At 45.2% G+C, this 15,748-nt stretch overlaps 1 protein-coding gene across 4 annotated transcripts in view; it reads right to left on the reverse strand.

Moving 5' to 3' along the window:
* The window catches only part of Tatdn3 (TatD DNase domain containing 3), an 18,245-nt gene continuing 2,497 nt past the window's right edge, over positions 1 to 15,748 (reverse strand). The window contains exons 3-10 of one of the 4 annotated variants that reach the window (XM_050148188.1): positions 15,011 to 15,084; positions 13,890 to 13,974; positions 11,254 to 11,316; positions 10,111 to 10,220; positions 9,697 to 9,752; positions 7,965 to 8,077; positions 5,788 to 5,862; positions 1 to 3,942 (exon numbers count right to left, since the gene is read on the reverse strand). In XM_050148188.1, the coding sequence (XP_050004145.1) occupies positions 3,799 to 3,942; positions 5,788 to 5,862; positions 7,965 to 8,077; positions 9,697 to 9,752; positions 10,111 to 10,220; positions 11,254 to 11,316; positions 13,890 to 13,974; positions 15,011 to 15,084 (720 nt within the window). In that variant the 3' untranslated portion in view covers positions 1 to 3,798. Of the gene's footprint in view, positions 3,943 to 5,787; positions 5,869 to 7,964; positions 8,078 to 9,696; positions 9,753 to 10,110; positions 10,221 to 11,253; positions 11,317 to 13,889; positions 13,975 to 15,010; positions 15,085 to 15,748 lie in introns of all 4 variants that reach the window. The other 3 variants (XM_050148186.1, XM_050148185.1, XM_050148189.1) reach the window with 3 other exon arrangements.

Below are 15,748 nucleotides of genomic sequence, written 5' to 3' on the forward strand. Positions count from 1 at the left end.
GTGAAAGAGTAATGATTGTCTCTGCCCTTCAGGTTATTCTAAAAACTGCAACAGATTAGATTACTGAAATGTATCTTTTTGATGTTTTGCTAGGCTAGCCTTTAGTGGTTGAGCCATCTCACTAGCCCAATAAATGTATTTTTTATCTTTCAGATAATGCCATATTTGGATAAAGTACATGTCCAGAGACATACAAATAAATTCTCTTCCATCAATCTTCAATGTCTGTGAATTACTGAGAAATACTAACTATAAAAGAAATTGACCTGGTGTCATAGTGAATGCCTGTAACCTCAACATCAGGAAGACAGTGAATTTCAGGCCAGCCGGGGTCATATCTCAGGTCCTTGTCCCTAAAAGGGCTGGAGACGTGTAACAAAATAAGACTAAAGCTAACCTTTCTCTTCCCAACAGTAAATGGCTGGTTTCAAGAACCTTGAAAGCTAGCCTCCTACTTTGATGAACCTGGGTACTGACAGAAGAGATGAAACTCTTGGTTCACAGCAAGACAACTCTGGCTCTAGCTAATTCTCTGGCCTCCAGCCCACTGCCACAGGGCCCTCAGGGCTAGGCAAAGCTCCAGGTAGAGACACACAGGTTCGGGTTGCACAGTAGAGGATCCTGCTGAGCATAAACAGCCAAGCCTTTGCTGATAAGGAGACTTTATCTTTATTGTACGAGGTCAGGAGGCCTACCTCGGGTCCAGAGGGAGACCTTATCTCTGTCTTCTGAGGTACCAAGACTATCAGAGCCTCTGTTCCCTGCCTGGACAGGAACGAGAGGCCAGACCTACAGTTTGTACCCTAAGCAGCCCCATTAGAGATGACAAGGCTCAATATTCTTAAGGCGCCAGCACAGAGCCACAAATGCCAGGTTACACACAGCCTCCCTTCCCTGGCCCCATCCCGCCTCTCCTGTAGGTGTGGCTCTGCCTTCTTAGAACTGGCTGCAGTTCTCTGGCTCCTTTGCCTTCTTGTGGTTTAAATCCTACCTCCTTCCTAATACCTTCCTTTAGCCCTTCCCATTACACACTTCCCATTACACACTTCCCATTACACACTTCTACTTTGCCCTGTGTACCCTATAGCAGTCTTGAGGTAAAGCCAGAAACTCAGAAAGAAGTACAGTTGTATTTGAACTCTGACCCTACCTGAAACAGCAGACATTCTCATCTCCCTGGAGTGCTCCCTTAGGTCAGTGTTCCCTCAGTCAGCATGTGGTAACAGGCGTTTCTTTTCTGCCCTGGCTTCCTGCGGGCCCTCAGTTCAGCCTACTAACGTGCACGCAGGATTCCTGCTGCTTCCCCAGTTCTCTGGGATGAACATTAGTGGTGCAGCATTGTAACTAGAGCCATGGACAGCGGGAACTTCCTCTCTAAGCTCCGACAGACTTACATGTCCTTTCTCAGCACCGCAGTGTGCTCAGAGAGAGGGGATGGCAGAGCCAGAGGCCAAACAAAACCAACTAGACAGTGACCTACTAAGGAGGCCTCTGGACAAGAAGGGCCCGGGTTAATACAAGGCCTGGGTTGATTCCTCAGCATGAATGGGCTGTGTGAGGATACTCAGACATAAAAGCCCTTACTCGTTTGTACTTTTCCTTGAGTAGAAGAGAATCCACTCAGGAGCAGAGACCAGAGAATCTGCATATTTCTCTTAGAGATTTTGCTGAATTTTGGAATTATAACCCCCTTTTGTAGGCTCTTCCTTCTTCAGGAGCCTGTGAGACCAGTTACAGAGCAGTCTGGACCTCATCCATTGTTCCAGGCTGGGTGCTAACACACATCTTTAATCTCAGCACTCAGCAGGCAGGGGCAGACGAATATCTGTTAGTTCAAGGCCAGCCTGGGTGGTGTACATAGTGAGTTTCAGGCTTGCCAGGCTTTCAGGGGGTTGGGGGTGGGGGACAGAAATGAAAAACAATTTGCTGTGGCCACATTGGGAGGAAGTCAAGAGGTCATCACCAGGATATGTGTGTGGGGTTTAGATTTAAACAGAGGGGGCGTGTATATCTAAGTCATCCTGGTCGAGAGGTACTGTCAGCCACGGTTGGCACATCAGTGTCCAGGTTCTGATCTGTCCCGGAAGGCGACCTGCTAAGTTGTCAGACCTGTATAATCTCTTCTTGCGAGAAAGTTCCTCCTTCAGCTGGCACCAGATTAAAGTCTCTTTTCTATAAGCTTGTGATTTCTGGAGAAATTCTAGTTCCTTGTTTTAATTTCTGACAGCCAACCAAAAGGAGAAAGTACAAGTGTCTCTAGAATAACGAAAGGTCTTGAATGGGGGTTCACGGGGACACTGGGACAGACCGGTGCTGTTAATAAAAGGGGTATTAATGTCAGGACAGACAACAGCATGGCAGGGATTCTGAGGAAAGTTCAGATAACATGGTGGGGGCTCTGAAGGAGGAACTGGGACCCGCAGAAGTGTAGGTTTCACAGTACAAGCCCGTAGTCAGGCTCCGATTCACAGGCAAGAGGCAGGGGAGGGTGGGGAGTGGGATGAGTGGCTACCAATACCCTTTGATGTAAACTCACTCCCCCAGATGAGAAGTCCTGGAACTTGGAAGCGTGTTACCTAAAGGTTCACGGTGTTCTCTGCCGGATGCCTGTCAGCACCTGTGAGAATGACTGCCACAGGCACTGTGACCAAGCAGCAGATGAAATAAACATTACAGTCTTAAAAATATCTTCACCCAGATGCCAGGACTAGTACCATATCACAATGGCTACCATCACCCCATTCCAGCCCATCATCCTAGGCCAAATCATGGTGCCCTAAGTTCAGTGCTTAAGCACAGATGACAGGCTTCCCGATTCCAGGATCAATTAACAGGTGTATGCACAGGCTGGGTCAGTCTCTTTTCTCCTGTAATCTTCTCCATCAACAGCCAACATCTCCAGCCTGCGTCACAGAGGCCTGCTCACGTCCTCGAAGGTAAGCTTTTACTACTAGCCAGGTGCTGCGGTGTAGGGCTCAGGTGCAGCTGCTTGGGAAGCTGGGTCAGCCTAGGCCACACAGTGAAACTTGTCTCTTTAAAGGGTGGGTATCACAGGGCTCTCACAGCTGCTCTTTCTTCTGGAAAAGGCCCCCTTCCCTGCACAAATCAGACCTGGTTACCTCCTGCGTGGGCACCTTGGCTAGGAATCACGCCAGAGGCATAGTGACCACATCTGAAGTGTATCGAATTCTCCATGCACACGCTAATTATTACATATTCAAAGTAAAAAAATCCATGGATCCTCTATAAGCTTATTGTTAAGCGGGGGAAAGTGGGTTGGGGGCTCCTTGAGGCTTTCTCCCGTTAAGTGAGCAGTCAGTCCAGAAGTTAGTGTGTTTGTGGGGTTTTCCCAGTCTACTCCTGGATCAGCTGATTGAAAGTTGGAACCCAGAGTTTCAGTAGCCACGTCAAACTCCTCTATTTTTTTTTAAAAAAAGTTTTCAGAAATTATTATTTTTTTTTATTTATGTTTATGTGTGTCTGTTTAGGGGTATGCCACACGTGTGCTAGTGGCAGAAGAGGCCAGAAGAGGGGGTTGCATCTTCTGGAATTGGATGGAGTTGCAGGCAGTTGTAAGCCACCCAGTGTGGGTTCAGGGAACTGCGGGAGTCTTCTCTTCCAGAGCGCTCCTAATGGTTGAGCCATCTCTCCAGCCCAGAGTTTGTTTTTAAAAGAAACATTTCTGTAAAACTGACTGCTGCCCACATAAGTGGCTTCTTCACTTGAGACCATTCAAGCAAACACTTGTTCCCCAGTGCTGTCCTGAGCTGACCTGGCCATGGGCAGGAGGTTTCGAAGCTATTTCTGGAGCAGGTCCTGAAGCTTGGGAAACAGTTTTAAGGCATTCTGTGTCGTCACTTCTTGAACTTCTTCCACTGAGATCCCTTTCACCTGGGCAATGAATTCTGCTGAGATGGAAATGTTGCAGGGTTCGTTCCGTGTCTGCGAGAGAACAAAGTGGAACACTCAGTGTCTACAGATCCTGGGGACTGTAGCTAGGACATGCACACGAGAACGAGCAGGTCAAACACCTGATGACACCTTTGCTACTCCGAAGGAACCGGCATTTCTTTATTAATGCTTTTTAAATGGGGGAATGAGTTTGGCAGGGCGTGCTACATGCTGATTCTACCTATGCTGTTCAGGAGAGATCCTAGTGGTATCTGCAGGTGAAGCCCTGAGCCCACAGTGTTCGAAGAAGTCTACCATCCGGCAAGGGCAGCTTGTCTCAAGGTTAGCTGGCCTTTGTGCTTTTGCAAACACAGGTGCTGGGAAATGTCACTGCACTCTCCTTGGCCTCTCCCTTCACAGGCAACCTGCCCAGTATTATTTAAAATGCCCAAGGACCGGAAAGACTGCTCGATTAGGTTTCGCCATCTGACTGACTGACTCTTAATACCCGTGAAATAGGCATTTTGCTTAATGACCCTCTCTAGAAAAAACAGTATTTCTGCAAGCAATCGCATATAGACTTAGTGAAAAACATTCCTATAATTATTAATACGTGAATACTTGGGATAATAACTAGAGGAATAAAATTATATACATAATTACAGATTATATATATAATTACAGATCATATATACATATAATATATCTGTATATGAATAAATGATCTGGAAGGACAAGAGACCTTAAACCTAGAGATTTTTTTTTTTTTCACAAATAAGGCTTCATTCCCTTCCTGGAATGTCTCATTTAACATCTATGAGACAGTAAACTGCTCACAGGAAAGATGATATCTTAAAAAGATAATGGTGGCTTTGACACCAGCACTTGAAGATGGGTGTTGTGGTGCATGACTTTAAGCCCAGCACTCGGGAGGCAGAGAAAGGCAGACCTCTGTGAGTTCGAGGCCAGTTTGGTCTACAAAATGATTCCAGGTCAGTCAGGGCTACACAAATCCTGTCTTGGAAAAACAAAACAAAACAAAACAAAGCAAAAAACAAACCAGCACTTAAGAGGCAGAGGTGGACAGATTTCTGTGAGCTTGAAGCCAACCTGGTCTACACAGTGAGCTCCAGAACAGCCTGGACAACATAACAAAGACTGTTCATTTACTGCCAGGTACTTTCATATAAATTTCTTCATGTAAACCTTATAAAATATTTTGCTATTTTACCCATGTTTCATAACTGAAAAGTCAGGTAGGCATAGTGGTACATACCAATAATCCAGTTCTCAGGAATCAAACATAAAGGAGCTGGAGGCCAAGCTCAGCTATATAGTCTGAGTCTGAGGCCAGCCTGTATTATATATGTCTCAGTTTCAGTGAAAGAATGGATGAACGGATGGATAATCAAACAGGTAAATATAGCCTTGGAGAAATGAAGTAGCTTTTCCAGTCAGGCAATCACGTCCTGAACTGTTAAGAAGGGGCTGAATGGAAGTCTCGATAGCTCCAGACATGTCTAGACACTCACTATTACACAACTGAAAGCAAGCTTCTTGTCAAATGATATTCTCTGAACCAGAACAGTATTCAAAAGAGACTCTCCAGCCAGGCGGCGGTGGTGCACACCTTTATCCCCAGTACCCAGGAAGCAGAGGCAGGCAGATTTCAGTGAGTTCGAGGCCAGCCTGGTCTACAAAGTGATTTCCAGGACAGCCAGGACTGTTACACAGAGAAATCCTGTCTTGAAAAACCAAAACCAAACCAAACCAAAAAGAAAAAGACTCTTCAAGGTCTCCACTTAGCATCCGCGTATCACAGAGAGTCCCAGCTAAGCCAGCACGGCCCTGTACCCATAGGAAGCATCTGTGCCCATAAACCAGAGGTCCACTTACCAGTTTTTCTGGTCCCAGTGCAGGGGAGTCTGTCTCTAAGCAGATAGAGCTTAAAGGCAGCTGTTTCACAAGCTTCTGCTTCTTAGAGAGAAGAGAGAGCGAGCTTTAAACGGGGGATGGGACAGCATTAACTTACATATGGACAAGTCTTGGCCTGCAGGGCTCTAACACCCACTGTTACCGCTAAGTCGCCGAGCTATCCAGACAGCTACCATGCTCTCAGCGTTCTACTTCAGGTAAGAATAGTCAGTCTGGCAGTGGTGGTGCACACCTTTGATAACCAGCATGTGGGGTGGGTGCAGAGGCAGGTGGATCTTTGGCAAGTTGGAAGTGGCCATCCTGGTCTACAGAGAGAGTTCCAGGGCAGAGAAACCATGTCTCAAAAAAAAAATATTGCATAAAATTACAAAAATTATTCAAAGTTTTCTTTAGAGATGTATCTACTTAACCCCTTTCATGCACCAGGCGGTGATGGACACCTTTAATCCCAGCACTCAGGAGGCAGAGGTGGGCAGATCTCTGACTTTGAGGCTAGCCTGGTATGCAGATGAAACTCCAGGACAGCCAAGGCTATACAGCATCCTTTCCGGCTTTGTGGTCAGGCCCAGTTCTTACTACTGAAATGTAGCAGCACTTACATGTCCTTGACACCACGGCCTCACTGGACACAATTTGGAAGTAGTTTTTCCTCCTGTGGGTTCTCTTTTTATTTTATTGATAGTATATTTTGAAATATAATAGTCTTATTTTCTTTTTCTGTAGAAATTTAGTATTTTAATGATGCCTAATTTCACCATTTTTTCTTTGATCACTTGTGGTTTTGGTGTTATCTCTAGGAAACCACTGTTTAATTCAGGATCAAAAAGTCCAGAGTTTAAAAACATTGCCTCTTGCTGGGCAGTGGTGGTGCACGCCTTTAATCCCAGCACTAGGGAGGCAGAAGTGGGCGGATCTCTGTGAGTTTGAGACCAGCCTGATTTACAAAGCAAATTCCAGGACAACCAGGGCTGTTACACAGAGAACCCTGTCTTGAAAAACAAGAACAAGAACAACAATAACAAAAATACTGGCTCTTACATTTAGGTCTTGATTCATTTTTTTAAAAGATTGATTTTATTTGTGTGTGTATAGGGGGGAAGAGACAGAGAGAGCTTGTGTGTGTGTACACAGAAGAGGGCCTCAGTTTATCTGAAGCTGAGTTACAGTTGGTTTTAAGCCACCTGACATGGGTGCTGGGGACAGAATTCAAGTCCTCTGACTCTTTTTGCTCTTTTATTTTATTTTTTTGAGGCAGGGTCTCACCATGTAGCTCTAGCTCTCCTATAACTCACTATGTAGACCAGGTTGGCCTCGAACTCAGAGATCTGCCTGCCCCTGCCTCAGCAGTGTTGGAATTACAGGTGTGCCACCGTGTCCAGCATCACAGTAGCGCTCTTTCCTACTGAGCCGTGTCTCTCCAGTCCCTCTCAGTGCCTTCTGTTTTGTTTTGTCCTGTTTTGTTTTTTGAGACAGCATTTCTCTGTATAGCTTTGGAGCCTGTCCTGGCACTGGCTCTGTGTAGCAAGCTGCGTGGTGTCACACCTGATGGAGATGTATAATCAACTGAGATGGCTAAGGCCTGACCTATGCTATGATCACGCAATGATTATCAGCTGCCTGCATATGCGTGAACCTATGGGCAGTGCCCACCTGGCAGTTCGGGGTTGGCAGCCCATGCCTACTTAAGGGCTGGGAGAGGTTTGCCCGGAGAGAGAGAAAAGAGGAGAGAGGAAGGAGAGAGAGAAGAAAAGGGAGAGGTCAAAGAGAGAGGGGAGGAGAGAGAGAGGTCAAAGAAAAGGGAAAGGTCAAAGAGAGAAGGGAGAGAGAGAGAAAGTGAATAAAGTCCTGGAATAAACTGCAGTGAGAAGAGCTCAGGTGGTTGCGTCATCCTTGCGGGACGAGGGTGGCCGCGACAGCTCTGTAGGCCAGGCTGGCTTCAAACTCACAAAGATCTGTCTGCCTCTGCCTCCCGAGTGCTGGAATTAAAGGTGTGCGCCACCACTGCCCAGCCTCAGATACTTTGCTGTTTTGGTAGAGAGTTAGATTAACTTTGAAATAGAAGCATCACCAGTTCATCCCAAAGCTTAGGTTTTAACTGTGTCACATGTGTTCAGCGAGTCACAATGAAAGGCCTTTACCTGCCCGCTTCTTACGATGGACGGTGGGATCGAGAAGTAGTAACCTGCCCTTACTCCTTCCATGGCTACCGACGGCCGACCATCAAAGGCATGCAGTAGGACCTGTTCAGCACCTTTCAAACGAAAGAAATCAGAGTTCCATTACAGAGGGTTTGTCCCATAACAAAGGGTTTCCCCATTAGTGAAATTAAACAGATCTGAATTTTCAGTAAATATTTATCAACATGATATAAAGATCAGATTCCATAACTTCTGAAGTTTCAATAAACATACAGTGTTCAAAGGGGGGAAAATACGTTTTTAATCTTCAGAATAAAATGGATAACATTGAAATGCAATTTTTAAAAACAATCAGAACTATTTACACTAGATCTTCATATACATCTATGAATTGTCAAATTATTGGTTCTAATAGGAGGGTTTTAGGTAAACTGTTTTCCTAACAGACATGCTGGTAGAAAAAAATGGACTCACAAGTCAAACAGACCTTGCTCATAAAACCAATCCCTGTTCTTTTTGTAATTGTGTTGTGGTTTGTGTGTGTGTGTGTGTGTTGCTGAGGACTAAATCCAGACCCTTACTCATACCAGGCAATACCCCTAGCACTAAGGTACATTCTTTCACACAAACTCCAGCCCTTAAAGGGGAATTGTTCAGCCTGGATAAAATCATGTGTTTGGTGACTCCAGAAGGCCTCAGTATTGCTGACAAATTCATCAGCGACCACACCTCTACTGGCAGGTAGCTCCGTTACTTCAGTAGCTGTTTTTTCAATTAGTGTGAATCTTCATTATGATCATAAAAATGTGAAATTTGATAGGTCATAATAACCAATGTGGGTTTTTTTTGTATATACACAACTGTAGACTAAACACACTTGTATACATACACGTACATGTACTGTTAAACGTCTAATAGGATTTTTTTATGCAAATAGGAGTCTAAAAACAAGTTGTATTTCTTATTGTGGATGGCATTTTAAACTTCAGAGAAGAATGCTGTAAGCTATGTTCGTGTCTGGAAAGTCACACGAGGGCCACCGTCTGCACAGTACTGCTTTCTATTGTCAGTCACTTATTATTTCATATATTTATCATATGTGCCTGTGCAAGCACCCATGTGCCATGGCAGAAGTCAGAGGACAACTGAACTCTGGTCATCAAGGTTGTGACAAGCCTCTCTATTACAAGGCCCCAAAAGGAACAGATAGAAAACGTGTAAAAGAACACAGTAATCAGTAAGACAGTCTTTTTCCTTATTTTCTCTTTCTTATCAGAGCCAGGGGCTGGAGAGATGGCTACGTGGTCAAGGGCACTTGCTGATCTTGCAGAGGACCTGGATTTGGTTCCCAAAACCCACATGGCACACCTGTCTGTAACTCTCACTCCAGGGGACCTGATGCCCTCTTCAGGCGACTGAGGACACTTGGCACACATGCAGCGAACATACATACACGCAGGCAAAACACTCATACACATAAAAGAAAAACAAATAAATCTAAAAGAAAAATAAAAATTTGGAGCGTCAAGCCTCCATTTGTTAGAGTCGAGCCTGCTAAATACATAATTGCACAAAACAACCTTGTAAATATTAGCCTGGCATATAAACTCATCCCAGTGGGACTCTCTCTCATCTTGATGCATTCTCTTCTCTTTAAGGAATCAGATGGAACACACTTGCTCCTTCCACCCTCAGCTGGAATTGCGACTGTGAGAAGTAGGAAGACAAGTACCTTGTTCACGTAAGAGGCTGATGGTGGGCCTTCCTGCTGAGCGTGAGTGCACGTTTCTGTTTGACAACAGCAAAATTCTTTTGAAGTCTTTTAAATAGGAAAGTACTGTTCTTATTGTTTTAAAAATAATTGAGGAGGCTGCAGAGATGGCTCAGCTACTCTTGCAGAGGACAAGGTTTGGGTCCCAGCACCCACATGGCAGCAGCTGGTTATTAACTGTAACCCCAGTCCCGGGGGGGGGGGGTTCAGTGCCCTTTGCTGGCCTCCACAGGCACTGCGCACACAGGTCCACAGACATACATGCAGGCGAACTAAAAGATAACTCAGATGAAAGGAGACACAGAACTCATTTTAAGAGGCCCAGCTGTTAGGGAATTTGCCCTGCAGTTCTGAGCAGAAGGGCAGTTCACCTACAAAGGCACATTCAGTCTTCTGGCCAACTGGACCTGTCTGATCAGGACCTGCCTTTGTTCTTCCTTCTCTTCATCAGTGCCTGCAAATTTGGGGGTGAAGTCTAGTCCCACCTGTATCAGAAAGACAGAAGATAACCGCATCTCCATGAGCCCGAAAAGACTATTGGTCAGCACACAGACCATATACAACCACATTAAAATATTAGCCACAGTCATATAATTAACTTAAAAGTATACTTGACGTACCCCAACGTCTAAGTTGTTTTATATTCCTCTTGTGGGGTCCTCCAACTCTAAGACTCATTGTGTATGTCACACACGTCAGTTTGGTGCAGTAACACTGTTAGTATTCCAAAGTCACACATGGTCACTGCGCTGGGCAGCACAGACTACAGGTGACCACCTCCTACTGATGCTACCTGGGCATGTATTCTATGACGTCTACTCAGAAAGTGTTTTCTTATCTTCTATATTAGTAGGAAGTAGTATTTTTTTTTACTGTGATAAAAATTCTTTACCATTATTAATAGTTTAAGTAACATGGTGTTTCACTACAAACTCAAGATTAAAGTATGCCTTATGAAGGCTGGTTGTTGTTTTGCTTTTTTGACACAGGGTTTCTCTGTATAACCACCTGGCAGCCTTGGAACTCACTCTGTAGATCAGGCTGGCCCTGAACTCACAGAGATCTGCCTGTCTCTGCCTCTCCAGTGCTGGGATTAAAGGCATGCGCCACCACCGCCGTTGTTGGGAGGAGGGACACATGGATGCCAAGGCGCACACGCGAGGTCAGAGGTCAGCTTTCAGGAGTCAGTTATCTCCTCCCCATGTGGGTTCAGATCCCCAAGCTTGTTGGCGAAGGCTTCCACCTGCTGGACCCTTTCACCAGCCCTCCCTCTACAGACTGTGTTAGCTTCTTAGAGCAAAAGTAAAGTCTTTAGAAATATTATTTCATCATTTTCTCCTATTAAAGTAAGTCTAGAGTAAGGCTTTCTATTGCTTCATTCCCAATAGTACCAAGTTATTAGCATACTGAATGGGGTGAAAATAACTATCCAAGTTGGCTATAATCACTAGTATTGGTTACTGCATCTATCCCATGGAGATCCAGATTAGACACCATTTGATCAGCAAAGGGCTTTACCTCTCCAATTGCCAACAACCGATCCTTGTATTTCTCAATAATAGGCAAAGCTACATCCAAATCCTGCAAGGAAAAGAAATGTGTTAATGCCAAGAGTAGGAATAATAGTTCCTCGTTTTGTACTATGTGCCAGGTTCTGTGCCACATGACACTGCACACAAGTGAATCCGTTTAACCAACCTATGACACAGGAATCATCGTCTCTACCACGTCAGCAACTCTAACTGCATAGGTTCTGGTTGCAGGCCCACAAAAGTTCCACTTACAACTGGCCTTCTGCTAGGAGATGTTTCCTTACAGGCTTGGAGGAACCTGGAGAAGAAGCTGCTTAAGTTCCTGGAGGGGGTAAGAAGACGTGGGTGGTCGTCACACACATGGCTTTGCCCTCTCCTAAGCAGTGGTCTCAGTTTATAATAGTGGTAGTTCCATCTTTTTCCCTTTGTTCTTTTTTTCATTGATTTGTCTTTATAATCCTGCTTGTTCTAACTGTAATATGAGTTCAGCAAGATAAACAATGCATGTCACATATAATCTTGTCAGGGAACTACTGAAGTAGTGGCAGACCCTTAATATCAGTGGTACTGCCTTTTGCATTCAAGAGAATCTGACCTATGATGGTGTCCTTCTAAGGCAAAGACAAAATTTAGAAATCACTTGTAGATAATTTTCAGAAGATTGGCTTATGGTGTGTGTGTGTGTGTGTGTGCGCGCGCGCCTGTCTCAGTGAGTTACATGCACCATGTGTGTGCAAATGCCTGAGGAGGTCAGAGGGCATGGGAACTGGATACTTCAGGTGGTTGTCACCTGGATGCTGGTGTCAGGAACCCAACCTGTGATTTCTACAAGAACAGTGTGTGCTCTTAGTGCTGAGCCATCTCTTCAACTCCCTGTAGAACTCTTTAAATCACTCTGTGGATTGTTTTCAGAATATGTAAACTGTAAAGGTCTTCTACTGAAGAAAATCAGAATGAGAGAACCAAGGGAAGGAGGTGAAGAGATGACGGAGGGAAAAGAGGTGTGTGCTCATGAAGAGAGGGAGGAGGAGGCCAAGAGGAGTAAATTAAGGCCCTGGGAAGATATCAAGCAGACTTGGTCAAGAAGTATGCACACTCCCCAGGAGAGCCAGAAGTGTTGGACCCTGCATAGCGGACAAGCTGGTGGCAACATCTGGATGGCTGTCAGACAAGGCTCCATCCTTAGCGGGCATCCACACAATCTACCTCTGGGACCAGGGGCCCTGGAGAAGAGGGAGAAATCGCTCACTCAGAAAGTCTGATTCAGAAGGAGGCTGAAGGTCAGATGCAGCTCCTTACAGTGTGGAGTTATGAGAAAAGCAGCAAAGACCTGCAGGGGACCCCAGTTCAAACCCAGTGAAAGAGCTGGGAGGTTTCTGGCAAGTCAAGTGGTAGACGCAAGACTGAGACTATATGACCGGATTCACACTACTTGCTGTCTCAGTCAGGGTTTCTGCGCTGTGAAGAGACACCATGACCACGGCAACTCCTATATAGGAAAGCATTTAACTGGGGTAGCTCACTCGGCGTTATTGTCACGGCAGGAAGCATGGCAGCATGCTAGCAGATGTGCGGGAGAAGGAGCTGAGAGTCTCACATCTTGACTCAGAGGCAACAGGAAGCCAGCTAAAAGTCACACTGAAGGAAGCTTGAGACCGCGAAGCCCACCTCCACAATGACACACTTCTTCCACCAAGGCCTCTTCTCCTAATAGTGCCATTCCCTGTGAAGGCCATTTTCTCTCAAACCCCCACATTTATTTAATGCATACAAGTGTATTTTATGGGCTTTCATTATTTTAAATTGTGTGTATGCAGGTGCCTTCAGAGGCTAGAGACACTGGGTCTCCCAGGGGTGAAGTTACATGTGGTTATAAGCTGCCCAGTGAGAGTGAAGGGAATCGAACCTGGGTGCTCTCTGCAAAGGCCTCTGTTTTCTTAGCCACTGAGATGTCTCCCTGGCCCCTGGACTTCCACTATTTTAGCTGGGCATTGAACCTAGGACTCCATACATGGTGGGCAAGTCCCCTTCCAGCCCTCTATCACTTTTTAATGGACAAGCAGCATGACATGGTTAAAAAACATGAAAAAAAGGAATCCTTAATCCCCACTGTATCATCATGTCATAGAATCTTGACTTGATGGAAGGTGCTGTTTCTTTTGGGGGGGGGTTGGGGTTGTTTTGTTTCATTTTGTTTTTTGAGATAGAGCTTCTCTGTGGAAAAGCCCTAGCTCTCCTGGAATTTGCTCTTATAGACCAGGCTGGCCTCAGATTCACAGAGATCCACCTACCTCTCTGCCTCCCAAGTGCTGGGATTAAAGGTGTGTGCCACCACCACTCGGCTGTTGTGGGATTATTAATACAAATCAGGAGGCCGAACCAGGAGATCGTGAGTTCAAGGTCAGGCTGGACAATTCAGGGCAACCCTGTCTCAGAATAAAAATGTAGCTGAGGTTACAGCTCAGTGAGAGAATGCTTGCGTGGAACGCCTGAGGCCCTCGGTCTAACCCCTGGCATTCTCCTCCCACATCACAAAGCCTATAAATTAGAGAGTGGTGTGAGGGTGGCCACCGAGACAGCAGTGACAATTTTTATGGCTCTCACATTTTACATGACTTTTACCTTTAATGTCACACTTCTTGATTTTTCTGGTGAAAGTTCTTGAACTGGGTGAACTCCCAGACATGGCAGGATGAATCCAGGGTATCTAAAAATGTAGAACAAGTTAAGGAAGCAAGAGTAGGCCAGGAGACCACAGTGTCTCTCTGAGGACAGAAAGGAAGTGCTCTGCTTTCGGGCTATCGTCACATGCCCTTTCCTCCCTGATCTTTCTATTTCCCTTGAGACAGAGTCTCCCTGTGCAGCACTGGCTGGCCTGGAACTCACCATGTAGACCAGACTGGGCTAACCTCACAGGGATTCTCCTGTCCCCGCCTCCTAAGTGCCAGGTTAAAAGCATATGCTATCATGCCTGGCTCTCCTCGTTCTTTAAAAAAACAATTCCTTGATATTATTTAAATTGGACATAACTATCTTTCTTAGCAACTCTTTAAAATCTTCATTGGAGCAAGTGTAGGGTGTACACTTTGGTCTCAGCACTAAGAAGGCTAAGGTGGGAGAACTGCTTGAGTTCATGAGTTCAAGACTGGTCTCGGCAGCATAAATTACAAATCTTAATTAGAAGTAGTGCCAGAGGTAGAGAGGTGGCTCAGCAGGTAAAACTTAGGGACTGGAGTTCAGCTCCAGAGCTGGGCAGGCATGGTGGCTTCCGATGACTCAGCAATTGGGAGGCAGGGGCAGGGGATCTTAGAAGCGAGTCACTCTAGTGTGAGTAGACAGAACCAGTGAGCTCTGGGTTTAGTAAGGAAACTGACCTCAATAAATAAAGAGGAAATCTGTTAAAGAAGACACCTAATATCAACCTTGGATGCCCATACATACATGCATGTACACAGATGTGAACACCACACACACACCACACACTCACACATACCACACTCACTCACCACACACACCACATACACAACACACACACACTCACATACCTACTCACACGCACCACATACACACACCACACTCACACACCACACACACCACACACATACTCATATGCACCACACACTCATACACACCACACGCACCACATTCACTCACCACACACACACATACTCATATGCGCCACACACTGACACAGACACACTCTCACACACTCACATACACATCAAGAAGAAGAAAAACAACACCTCTCTGAAAGTTGCATAATTCTTTCAAATTCTCCTGCATGTTCAGCCACTGCCACAAGGGCTATAACATTAGCCTAAAAAAAAAAAAAAAAAAAAAAAAGGATCAGAATTCCAAACAATTTGTACATTTAATATAAATTGAGGGAAATGTTAAAGTTTTTCATATATTTTATTCTTCTTCTTTACCAGGACCCAATAATATAATCCAAATGACTATCACTGAGTATTTATTTCAGGCCCTATGCTCAGTGAATACAAATGTCACCTCATTAACCTACACAGACCAAAGGTAGGCATTGCTTTAATTCGCTGGACAGAGACGGCATTTTGGAAGGAAATCAAGGCCCTTAGGCTGACGTGACTCTAAGGCCCATTCGTCAAGTAAGCTGCTAATGACAGTGTGGAACTAATTTCATAAATACTTCCAAGATTTCATGATTTTTTATTTTCAATTTTATTTAGCCTCTCTCTGTGTGTGACAGGAGCACGAGCATGCGCAGGCATATGTAAGCCACAGAAGCACGTGGAAATTGGAAGACACCTTGCAGGACACTGTTCTGTCCTTCCACCGTGGCCCCAAGGGCCGAGCTCAGAACACTAGCTCTGCGGAGTGCTTCTTCTATACTCTCAGCCATCTTTCCTGTCCTTGCTAACTTTTCCCTAACAAATCAAAATGTTTCAGAAGACTGTTGTACTAAATCCTGGATCTCCAAAGCAATGTGAGCTTAGGAAGTGATT

This window comes from Alexandromys fortis, unplaced genomic scaffold, assembly GCF_014885135.2.
Source record: "Alexandromys fortis isolate MF-2015 unplaced genomic scaffold, M_Fortis_MF-2015_v1.1 scaffold_62, whole genome shotgun sequence".
Taxonomy (NCBI): domain Eukaryota; kingdom Metazoa; phylum Chordata; class Mammalia; order Rodentia; family Cricetidae; genus Alexandromys; species Alexandromys fortis.